The 12,112-nt window shown below is 36.5% G+C and overlaps 1 protein-coding gene across 9 annotated transcripts in view; it reads right to left on the bottom strand.

The window, feature by feature from the left end:
* Positions 1-12,112, bottom strand: part of LOC107321707 (ephrin type-A receptor 6) — a 438,244-nt gene that overhangs the window by 206,790 nt on the left and 219,342 nt on the right. For 8 of the 9 annotated variants that reach the window (XR_014938440.1, XR_014938441.1, XM_015878874.3 and 5 more), the window contains exons 4-5: positions 8,094-8,249; positions 441-776 (exon numbers count right to left, since the gene is read on the bottom strand). Coding sequence is in view for 7 of the 9 variants with exons in the window: in XM_015878874.3 (XP_015734360.2) it covers positions 441-776; positions 8,094-8,249 (492 nt within the window). In the remaining 2 variants the exon portion in view is untranslated. The remainder of the gene's footprint in view (positions 1-440; positions 777-8,093; positions 8,250-12,112) is intronic. The other variant, XM_085526392.1, reaches the window with a different exon arrangement.

The following is a 12,112-nucleotide window of genomic DNA, read 5'->3' as shown; positions in this document are numbered from 1 at the left end:
CTGTACCTGTACTATGAAACGTGGATCCTAAGGGAAGTTTGCTTTCATTTTACCTACAAATTGTAAGTTGATGGATAAAGTGGTGCTTTAGTCTTTCAAAACTGGTATCGTATGGAAAGACTTTGAAAAGCATCAGACACAGACTCCAGTTGTGACAAACCACTAGAAGATTCAGGTAAAACATGCACTCAGTTTATACAGAAAGATGCTTTAAACAAGAAGATGTGATTTTATGTTCTGTGTAATGGGGTCAAGGGCCAACTGACAAAAAGATTTAGTACCCTCATCAACATAAACTGAAACCTGTCACACATTAAAGCATGTTGCAACCTGCAAAGCATCAAACTCGCTGACCCAGACTTGGAAAAATCAGAATGATATCCCTAATATATGCATGGTTGACAGGGACAGAGTCGCAGACATGCAACATAGCAACTTACCATCTTGGTCTGTGGTGACTGTGATAGCTGTGAACTGCTTGGGAGAGAAACTCAGCTCCGAGACACCATTTGTGGCCTCGATTTCAAAGGTGTAGTTTGCATGTGACACAAAGTCCAGCACTGTCACGGAGGAGTTGATGAGACCTGTGTGCCTGGGGATGAAGCGGATTCCTCCCCCACATATTTCACACTGGCTGGCATCTGACCCACATTTCTTACAGATGACACTGTAAGTGAGATCTTTTCTTCCTCCGGTATCACTTGGTGGGCTCCATTCCAACATGAGAGCTGTTTCATTGATGTTAAATATCACATTCCTGGGAGCAGAAGGTGGCCCTGCACAGAAGGCAAAGAAAAGTCTAAGTGACAACTGCTCATTTTGGGGAGGGAAGAGGAGGGATGGGGGGCTGGGGATGGAAAGACAAAAAGAATTACATTAATTTTGAGGCAATTATTTACAAACGTATGTTAAAATACTGATGTCTGAATGGTGAATTCAAAGGAAAATTTAGAAATTGTCTAGACAATTAAATTCCTTGAACATTAATCAGAAAGAATAAACAAGCAAGATTCTAAGAAATTGAAAAATCTGAATGATTTAGAATTGATTTCAGAAATAATTTAAGGCAACATATAAATTAGTTGGGAGTATTCAAGTTAGGCTTCATAACACAAATCCGCACTAAATATCAGCTGATCTTGTGGGATACTGAGGTTGAGCTTTAACCAGAAAAATTACTTCCTTATTTTATATCTAGTAAGGTAGGCTTTTCTAATACTTATGTTCTTTGATGTTCTATAAGAGTTGAGTAAGCAAATAAATAACAGCTTTGGAATAAGAACAAGAAGAAAAATTATTTGTATTAATCCTGCAGTGTCAGATTTGTATTTTATTTTCCTATTCTTTCCTGCTATTATCTTCTGGGTTTCTTTGCTGCTGTTCATTAACAGAGATAGGTGGTCACAGGTTAAGAGTATTGGGCACAAACGATAGGCACCTAGTTTTCAAAGACAGTTTCTAAATGTCCATAAAACTTATGCACAAAACAAAACTTAAGGCTTTATGCTGCAGGTTTTGACATAAGCCAACTGTGGTAAACCCAACTGGCAGTTTCTGGATTTTGTTTGAGTTAAATGAGCACTGCATCTTCAGATCTCAAGATTAAGTCAGAGTACATGAGGACAGTTTAGACAATAGTTAGTGGAGCTTTCAAAACTTCAAGCTTGCTTTACAAATGTTCATCGTTTATATAACCTGCCATTAAGACATAGCTATGAGACAATGGTTAAACTTGCAAGTGAGCTTTTCATTATACCAAGAACTCTCAAGCAGCCCGGAAGACTATACAGAACACCTGAAAATGATCTAAGCCAATTGTTGCAGAGTAGATTTCACCCCAGAAATTGAGCAGTAAAGTCAGTCAAATCTGAGAAAGTCAGATAAATGAAATATCATAATGGTATTTTACAGAAACTTTGAGACAATCAGAGAACTAAAGAAACAAACGTAACAACTGCTCCCAAATAATTAATCAAAACTTTCATAAGTTCTATCAAGCTTATGAGTAGCTCTTAAATATGTACTTATAACTGAAGTAAATTCACTTATTCCATTTCTCATTTCTTGAAGATGGCTTAAACTACAGAAACAGATCATACCTTAAATGAAAACATTATTCATCTTATATTTTAGTTAAATACTATACAATGGTAAAGATCCATACTATTATATCTACATATTTCAGTGAGAATCAATACTAAAGAAGGAAAGAGGCAACAAAAGTTGCAGAACAAAATGTCACCATTCCTTAAAATTTATAATTTTAAAGTGATGTTACCTGTTTTATTTATGTGGCGAAAGTATAAAAGCGGGAATGCTTATAAAAGGAAAATGTGTTTATAGGGCATGGGAGGGATGATTGGAACTAAGAAATACTGGGGTTTCCTGTGAATTGTAGCTGTACGTTTTAGTTGCTTTTTGACAGGAGCTATGGTTTTATTAAAATGATTTTTGCCCTAAAGTAAATGAAAGTTAAGTATTAGATTACAAGCATTTGATAATTAAAATACTTGGAGCTGCTATATAACTTTTTCTTTTTTTTCCAGTGGATAACAAGATTTAAAATATTTTGAATTATGTACTCATTTTTAAATCTACCTGTACAGAGTTTACGGTAGGAAGACAGAAAGCCCCTGATAGTAAACAGCAGTTATTATTCATAGTAGAGAGGAATTATTAGCTGAATGGTATGCACCTCATTTGTGCTGAAGATCAATATTTCTGGAACCCGACAGATGAAAATTATTTTTGTAGTTTGCAGTTTCTATGGTCACAAACCATTTTGACTACTTCCTTCCAGGCCTTTGACTGTGATAAATCTAATAGTGAAACATGAAGTAATGTAATATGGAAGTATATTTAAATGTAATTTGTTAACAGCAAATATTTATATTGTTGCTTCATTTTCCACTGATGTGGAAAGCAGAGGCAAGGCAGAGCCTTGAAGATGCTGATGTAGTAAACAAGGCTCTACAATCTGAGAATGTCTCAGATTTACAAATCTCTTAACTTCTCATAAAATTACTTTGACGTTGGCAGTTGAAGCTACTCTGGAAAACAGTTCTTTGACCAGAATAAACTAAAACCAGAATAGATAAATTCAGCTTCAGTTCTTAGTATTTAAGTGCAGAAGAGAGCATAATTATGCTTCCTCTGAAGACATTGCTATAATTAAATAATGACCGGTCTTAACAAATTCCCATTGTTAAAACCAGCGAGGAGTTTCAGGAATACGGAGGATGAGCCCTAATCACATTCATGTGTGTGCATGAGTTTAAGCTGATCAATAACCCCCACAAAATAATTGATAGTACTCATGCACTCAAAATTAAGCATGTGTGTAATCACTCACAGGGTCAGAGCCAATGTTTTGAAACTGGTTTAAATTTTATCTTACATAAACAGCAGCTACAATAATAGGCCAGCTCAGTTTTTATATTACTTCAGAAGCTCCAGTATGCCAAAACATATGATTTAATGCATATCTGGGCATTTCCCCCCCCCCCCCCTTTTAAAGTAATTTTAATTTGTTTAATTAGTAGTTCTGTGTAGATGGTATTTGTGGAAGAATCAATATAGTAGATTATCTTTTTCTTATGTGTGCTGTAGAGTGAAGGTTGCTATATTCATAACTTGGGATTTAATTCTCAGTTATAAGAGGAAACATGAATTATTGTACATTCACAATACAATGAAATAGAAGAACATTATCAATTACATTAGGGGTGTCTGAAAGTAATGGCTGTCCGTCTGCAAAAAACTTCAGACACCCTTCATACTGAAGGCCCCTCATGCCAATTTGCATGACGATTAAATAGCTTTTTAATTGCTGTTAAATTATGCCAGTTAAACTGTGATTTCATGCAAATATTAAGCCGTAATGACATGCAGTGAATCATTTACTAAGATTTAGAACTTGGAACAAAGAGAAACAATTAATTCTAGCCCTCAGATTCAGCTAAATTATGTGTCACTGGGCTTTTATGAATGTGGCCCGATTGCTTTGTTACCATTTATAAATTATACAAAGATTATTCAACACATCAAAAATCTTGGCAGCAATAACCCTTCTGCAGACGTTTGTGTGCAAAGCTCTGGGGGATTTCCTTATAATGGTTTTTAAGGAAACCATGCATATTGGTAAAAATGATGGGTCCTATTCTCAACAGCAAATTTTGTGGCTTAAGATTTTATGCAGAAGAGTAAAACAGACTTCAGATGGTTGAGCACTGGAAAAAAAGGCAGCTCTTCTACTTTTTGGATAAAACACAGTCTGGGTGTGAGCAATGTCTTTTGCTTCATTTACAAATTATAATGAAAAAAGTATCTCTATACTCTCTGTGGAGCAGACTGGAACTGATGTCTTACAGAAAAGCTACAGAGATGAGTTTATGCCTCATGCAGTGCTTTGCAACTCATCTAGCTGCTTTGTGCATGCTCTCCTTCTATGACAGTGAAGTGTATCCTGCCCTTTCTGGAAGGAAGGAGGAGCAATGAAAATGCTGCAGGAGTCTAGTGAAGGCAATGCAGTATTTAAACACTGGGCAGTGCTAGTCCACGAAACACCTTCTGCTTTTTTGAGTAGAAACTGTCCATTACCAACCACTGACCTCTAATAATTGGGTGTTACTTGACTACTAAATTTATAGCAGATGGGGAAGAAATTAATAATTTACTGAGAATACCCAGAATCAGCATCCAGCTGTGTCCCTTGTGCTCATAGTAGCTTTTTTACATACACACATATATGCAATGTAGATGAGTATTGCCACTTGGTTTGGAATGCCGTATGACAGTTTTGCCTTTTCAGAATTCTTTCATTCTCAGTGAGGCAGGCAGGAAGGATTTCCTCATGATACGAACTGGTGACAGCAAACAAATATTCCAAGTCTGAGCATAATGATAAATTGTTCCCAAATACATGCATATAAGTAACAATAGCAGCAGCAGAGTCAAAGGCTTCAAGCATGTTGCCTGATTTTACTGCTGGAAAACAGAGGTGGATCTCAAAGAGCTTCAATATAGAGGATACAGTTCGCAGCAGTGGTTACTGAACAGAACGTAAGAGGTATTGGTGCAAAACTGTTTAAGCATAACATGAAAAAAGACATATGTTGGGTCTCTGGGTCTGAATAAGTCTGCCTGTCTTCGACCTTGGAAAGATGGATCAATCTATCCAATTATGTTATAGTGGGAAATGTTAGAGTTTATGTATACAGTAATCAGATTGGGAATTAGATAATGCTGCTATTTGTTGTTCATTGTATGTACAGAGAGATCACTGATAGAGTACATTCACACATGGCAAAGAAATACAATAAAAATAAAGAATAGCAGCAAGAGATTGATAAAAAGTGCCAATCAAATGGAAAAAGGCTAGGAGAAAGTAATTAACAATATACCCTAATGTCCTTTTCTTTTTCCCTTTTATTACGCTTTTCTACAAAGTACATGCTCTTATAAAATACTCTACAATTTAGGAAAAACATACAATATGCACTTTTGCAGAATTAATAAAATTAAATTCAAAGCTCAGCTTGAAAGAAACAGACGCCTGAAGCTAGACTCTTAAATGCATGGTATCTTAAATCAAGGTCCTTAATCTCCATACTGCTGCTTATGCAAGTTTTCCAGTACCAAGGAAAAAATACTGGAGTGTGGAATAATGTCTAACTCTACAAAGGAATGCAGAGAGAAGAAAAAAAAATCTGGGCATCTGATCTAGTGGGTGACAACCTTGCACATGACAGTGCATTGGAACTGGGTGCTCCCTAAGGTCCCTTCCAACCCAAGCCTGTCTATAATGCTGTGATCGACCTACTTTAGACGTACTGATTTGCACAACCTAGGGAGCAAACTAAGAAAAAAGGTATTAATGTACTTGGTTCAAAACTCTTGAAGATGAAGCAGTTTTCAAAGAGGATTCAGTTAGTTCTGTGTTTGACTCGAGAATGACTCTCGACTGAAAAGTCGTAAGAAAAATGTGACTAACATGTCAGAATACAAATTTGCAGGATGACATAAAAAAAACCAAACAAACAAACATGCAGATTTTGCCCAGAAAGAGTTATGTACAAAATGCATTTTCTTACTGCACAGCCCTTTCTCTTCATGAATTTTAGTTGGCTTATTTTTTTCTTAACTTTTCAGCTCCTCTTATTAGAGCCAAGCATGACAGTTTGGAAGAAACAAGCTAAATTCTATGCTGTCTCAATACATCACTAGTATCCTTGTTTATTAAATTTAAATTAGTCACATCTGTACAGACCCTCCAAAAGCAGTGAGGTTGTATTTATGACAGAAACATAATTTTAATAGCTGAGAGCATAATTTGAAAGCAGTGGGGCTAAAGATACCACTTAGGGAATAATTTGGCCTGCAGACTCTTCATTACTGATGATGTGAAAGAAGATAAGAGCACAATCTGCCTGTCAGAAGCTTACAGTCATTTGCAGAGCTGACAATTAGTGAAATAATCATCACTGTAGTTATGAGATGAATATATCTGCTGTTACAGTCAATAAAGTACTGACACCTTGCAATCTAGGTTGAATAAGAGGTAATGCATGGTGGCACTGAACAAGAAACAAGGCAGAAACTTGAATGTGGTTCACTGTTCCCTTTATTATTTCTCTGAGGCTGAAGTAAAATGAGACACTGGCACAACCACTTGGTGGTTGTTTTCTTTGCCTCAGTTTACTTGGTTGTTTTGCCTGGCATCATCAGAGAAACAGAGTGTTCTGGCAGAAAGTCTTTCCTGGAAGTCTTCAGCCAAGGCAGCTCTCTGCGTCTTTTTTTTTTGGGGGGGAGAAGAGGGAGCCCATTTGGGGTGCTGTAAGTACCCACTCCCTGATGCCACATGGATCCCATACACCTGGCCTGCCTTACCAACAGTAGTGATTAGCTGAGCTTAAAACTGAGCCCTTATAGACAATGAGGGAAACTTTATGGCATGTATGAGTAATTTTTCAGAGAACTACCCTTTGTAAATAAAAAAATTAATGACATAAACAAGATGGAACTGCATGTGCAGATGGTATGAGTGAAACCACTGTCATAAACATGAAACTGCCGAGAGTGTCTGGAATGTGTTAGATATGAGGTAAGTTTTCAAGGTCTGTGCTTAGGGCACTCATTTGAGTGGAATTATTTGTAAGCCCATTTTCCTGTGGGAAAGTCTGGAAAGAACACTGCTTTTCCCCATCACATACTCTGTGAAAAATGACAGGCCTATATGCTTTGCTCTAGAGTGATCTGACAGCAGATTGTGTTAGTTGGGTTGAAGTCCTTCTTTGAACCTTATGTCTCTTAAGCAGCTGGAGGCTGGGACTTACCCTTCACCTCTGAATGCTCAAAGGTTAGATTAGACAACTTTCTGCTAAGCTCCGTGGATCTGTAAAATGTCCTTTTTTATAGTAAAAATCACTTCCATTCAATGGATGGACAACAACTTTGTGTATGTAATGATTTCAGGACTACGGAACGCCTAAAACTTCATGAATCCAAATTGTGTGGTATATTCCCAATTTACCCAATACAGTGCCATGTGGTGACAATACCGTCTGTATGGGAAAAGGTTCAACTCTATTTCTGTCAGTACGGTTACTCTTACATGATTTAGACACACAAAAAAATTGACTATGCACTGCTTGTTATTGCAACAGTACTTTTAAATTGTTATTTTTGGTCTGAGCAGACAGAAATTTATGCCATATCAGGTTTTTTTTGTTGTTGTTGTTTATGAGCCTCCTCATTATTTTCGACCTTGTTGCACATATTTCAGGTCTTTAAAATATATTCTGATAATTAAAATTCAACATTGCTATCTGTATGACAATGATTTCAAACTTCGTATTACTTCTCAGAACTACAAGTTAATAAATCATTTAAGTATAAACCATGTCAGTATTTTTAGGGGTACCAGTATTAAATAGAAATTTGCTGCTCAAAATACGATTTAAAAATCTCTTTTGGTAATTTTTAGCAGGTTTCTTCATAAAATGGACAATCTTGTGTCCTTTTTTAAAATACAAAAATATAAAATAAATAAAGCACACAACAGAACTGCAGACACCGGTACTGATCAGACTTACGGGTACATGCCATAGTTGGTGGATCCTTCTCAGCTCTGAAGTAGCCTTTCTCACACTGACAGACTGAAGTTGCTTCAACATAGGTCGAACTGTGTGGAGGGCACTTGGAGCACTTTACGTTTCCAGCAAATGCTTTATAGAATCCAGGCCTGCAAGCTGCACAGCAAGAAAATAATATTTCATTAATAGCAGCAAATTTTGGCCACGGGTAAAATCTGCTTCATGCAGTTATAATGCATTCTCTTTCCAACCTAGATAAATGTTATTCTCACCACTTAATCCCTCAAAGTTTTTATTTTGGTCTGTAAACAACAACAAAAATGCTTTTCATGGTATTTGATGGGGAAATATTAAAAGAGACAGATTCTTAATTTATTGACAGCCTTCGCCGCTCCTTGAAATCTTCTAGAAAACTCCACTAATATCAGTAAATACAAGCATACTGTCTATGATCCATGCATGTTCTGTATATTAATAAACAGAAATAATCAGATACTTTCTCATCTGTCAGCGCTATTTACATGGCTTCCTTATTTAAGTAATGGAGACTTCCAAGGCTCAAAATGCTGATCCTCACAATGCCTTGACAAGGCAAGGTTGACATCCCTGTACTTACAGGAGGGTTTGACCTGTCTACAGTCCCCTGAGATAACACTTGAAAAAGGGTTGCATTAGCTGGGTCCTTTGCACCTTGTTGGAATGAAGGCTGTGTGGTGCTGCTGTAACAATCTTTGGAGACTAAGAAAGAGGTGCCAATAAATATAGTACAAACTACAGCAAGCCTCAGGCTACTCTTCACTGTCTCAAAAAACAACTGGGATAGCATCTGCCCAGGGGACAGATGTTGCAATGATCAAAGCCCACTGCCCACCCAATTGGAGATGGAGTCCCAGATGTTGCTGGTCACAGCACAACTCCAGATGCCCTTTTGTCAGCCTTTAAAGCAGAAACAGTTGGTTAAAATATACGTTTTCATAAAAATGTCTAATTAGCATTCTGAAATATTTTTTAAACAGTCCTCAGAAACTGTCACACATGTTTAAACAGATTTCTTCTTTTCTCCTTCTAGCTACCATATTTATGCTCATGCCACTATATATTGTAGTTAATGTCTTTTGACTTCCCAATCAGCAAACGAAACAATTGGAAGTGCAACTCTAGCCTGTACAGACAGCACAGGCTCAAATTCCTCCTGATTTTCACCAGCACAATAAAAGTTATTGTTCTAATTATTATTTTTAAGACCCATGTGGCATTTTCTTGTTTTGGCATATTCAGGGCTGTGCTAAGGAACCAGGCTGCATTTCCTTCTCTTGCAAAAAGATAAAATAACAATAATAAAATTAAGTGCTCTATAAATAAACACCAAGAATTATGAATTTTAAAGATTAACTGTCAATTCCAATTAGGTTTGTCATTAAAAGGTACTCACTTTTAGATAACATATGCACAGATCAGTTTTGCTTCTGATTCCAAAGCACCTGTTTGATACCAAATTGGTCTCATTAAGTGTCTGGGGGGAAAGGAGTGAGAGGAACTGAAAAAAGTAACTGCTGATTCTTTAAGAGAATCCACAGCCAGTTTTTCAAATGTAAGCGTAAGAGCTTAATTATGACTCAACTATTTCAACAGTTCTCCCAGTGTGCTCTTCTGACTACTGAATAGATATGAGGAAGGAATTCTGCCCTGCCATCATTAAAGAAACAAAATACGTATTTATAGTGCTACAGATAAGAGAGGTGAGAACAGCAGGGATTTCCCCTTTAAATGGCTGCAGGTCTGATACTTCCGTGATTACAGTCAGCAGCAATTTTCCACTGATTGGAACGACAGTGGATTTGGTGTAAAGAAGACAGCAGTACTGGAGATGCTGACTCCTTCCTACCTTTGCTGGAACAAAGGAAGAGATGAAGTAAAGAAAAATGTGGGAAGGGTGGTATGAACGTTTGTTCCTTTTTTTCCTCATGCCCATTCCTTAACATGTCTTATCTGGAGATGGGTACTAATTGCTTTTAATAGCTACCTTTCATATATGAGTTGCCACACAAAGAAGTTTGTGATTAAAGAGTCAGCTATTCAGGTTATCTTTGCTGTCAAATGAGGGCTTTTTAAAGTTCTTATCACTTCCAAAATCTTTTCTATCAGCCACTAAATAACTCCATCGTCCATTCCACAAATGATAGGCCACTCTGGACTGGAAGAAATGCAGCTTTCCCTTTCAAGATAAGTTTAAACTTTAAGCTTTTCACTATTTAAAATAAAACTCAAAGAAAAAAATAGTTCCTATTTAAAAATGCAATTTTTTTATTTTATTTTATTTTTTTTCTAAAATGGTTTTCTGGAGTGTATTTAAAGCAGATACGGTTTTAATATGGTTTGATTTGTTTTTGTCTTAAAAGAAAGCATGTATATATTCACGGAAACAGAGTAAAAAAATGGGTAAATATGTAGATATTTTACTATGTTTTTTGAAGCCAAACCAAAGACAATGCACTATTATATCAGATACATCCTACACATTCTAAAGAAGAAAACAGCAGGGAAGCTTTTGTATGGTTAAGTTTATGAAGCTGTTGAGAATCCTCCACACATCCAAATGTAGAGTAAGACAATCACAATTACTGGATACTTTCAAATAAAATCCAGCCCTTCATAAACAAGTTGAAAGCTCCCAGATATTCACAAGCCTGGGAGGACTCATCCCTTGGTGTAACTCAGTGCTCACTGCCAAGATTCAAGGTAAAATAGAACAGTCTAATATGGTCACTGAATATGCTGCACAGAACTGAAATACAAAAGATCATGCCATACACATCAAAGCTTAGAATCCGCTAACAAATATTATGCTTCAACAGCAGAATTTCAACTTCAAGAAGACTAAATTGTTTATCATTTCCCATGGAAAATTTGCAAAAATTAGTTTTACTACCCAAGTTTTTAAAAGCTTATTTAACAGGAAACGTGTACAATGTCACATTTAAGGACTATGATTTCTTCTGACTTGTTAAGAATTACATTTTGGAAGGCTGCTTATGGCCTGCTACTAAACAGGCACAAGCTGAGTATATCTTTACACAGCTCATGGTCTGTAAACCCTGGTCCTCTCAAAGAAAAGAAGAATCTCTCCAATTCTTCTTTGGCATATTTTACAAGACTGACTACGGTTTGACTTAAGGCTATATAAGACCACTTCCAGCTCAGAGCAATTCCAATCAGAACTTAGAAAAATAAGTCAGTGGTATTTGTGTTCCATTTCCAATTTGTATAAAACATTTTACAAAACTGAAGTCTGTAAATGATCTGTTATAAGATCACAGACTGCATCACTGCAAGTCACTGATCTCAAACCATGCAGAAGTGCTTCAGGCGTTCAACTCCAGAGTCCTAAAATCACATGGTACCTAAAATAAAGACATGACTCTCTAAAAAGCATAACCAATAGTGCTACCTACATGCTTAATGTTAACCAAACTCTTTTATGAAGCAGGATCTTAGCTTTTGACCATCTTCCTTTCATTTCTATTTTGCATTCTTCAGGATTCACACAGTGCACAAACTGCCTGATGGGCAAATCAGAAACTCAGGGACTTAATTATGAATGGGTTGTGGTTTTGTACTTAGGAAAAAAGAAGCCATCTTTTCCATGCAAAATGACAGCCTATGTAAAATACATTACATGTAAGTTGAAAGTTTGTACTAGATGCTTAGGTATGCAGGAAATTTCATTTTGTACATGTTGAAAAAAATCAGCACTTTCAAAGGTTTTCTCATAGCACCTCCCTCATTCAGCTAATAGCCAAGTAAATCATTTGCACATATAATTTCTGCATTGAAAATTATAAGTTCCCCCCCACAAAAAAAGTTTGTTTTTATGTTTGTTACCACACAGCACTGTTTATTTCTAACCTCTAAATCACTGCTGACGCATTTTGTCTCCTATACCCTTATCAAACAGATGTGTCTTTCTGAGCTACTAATTATATGAACTGTATAAAATGTGACTTTTGTAAAGCCTGAAA

This window comes from Coturnix japonica, chromosome 1 (assembly GCF_054131305.1).
Source record: "Coturnix japonica strain WE chromosome 1, WE-NBRP24, whole genome shotgun sequence".
In the NCBI taxonomy this organism is placed as follows: domain Eukaryota; kingdom Metazoa; phylum Chordata; class Aves; order Galliformes; family Phasianidae; genus Coturnix; species Coturnix japonica.
Note: the sequence above shows the minus strand (reverse complement) of the source record. Positions and strands in the feature narration are given on the sequence as shown.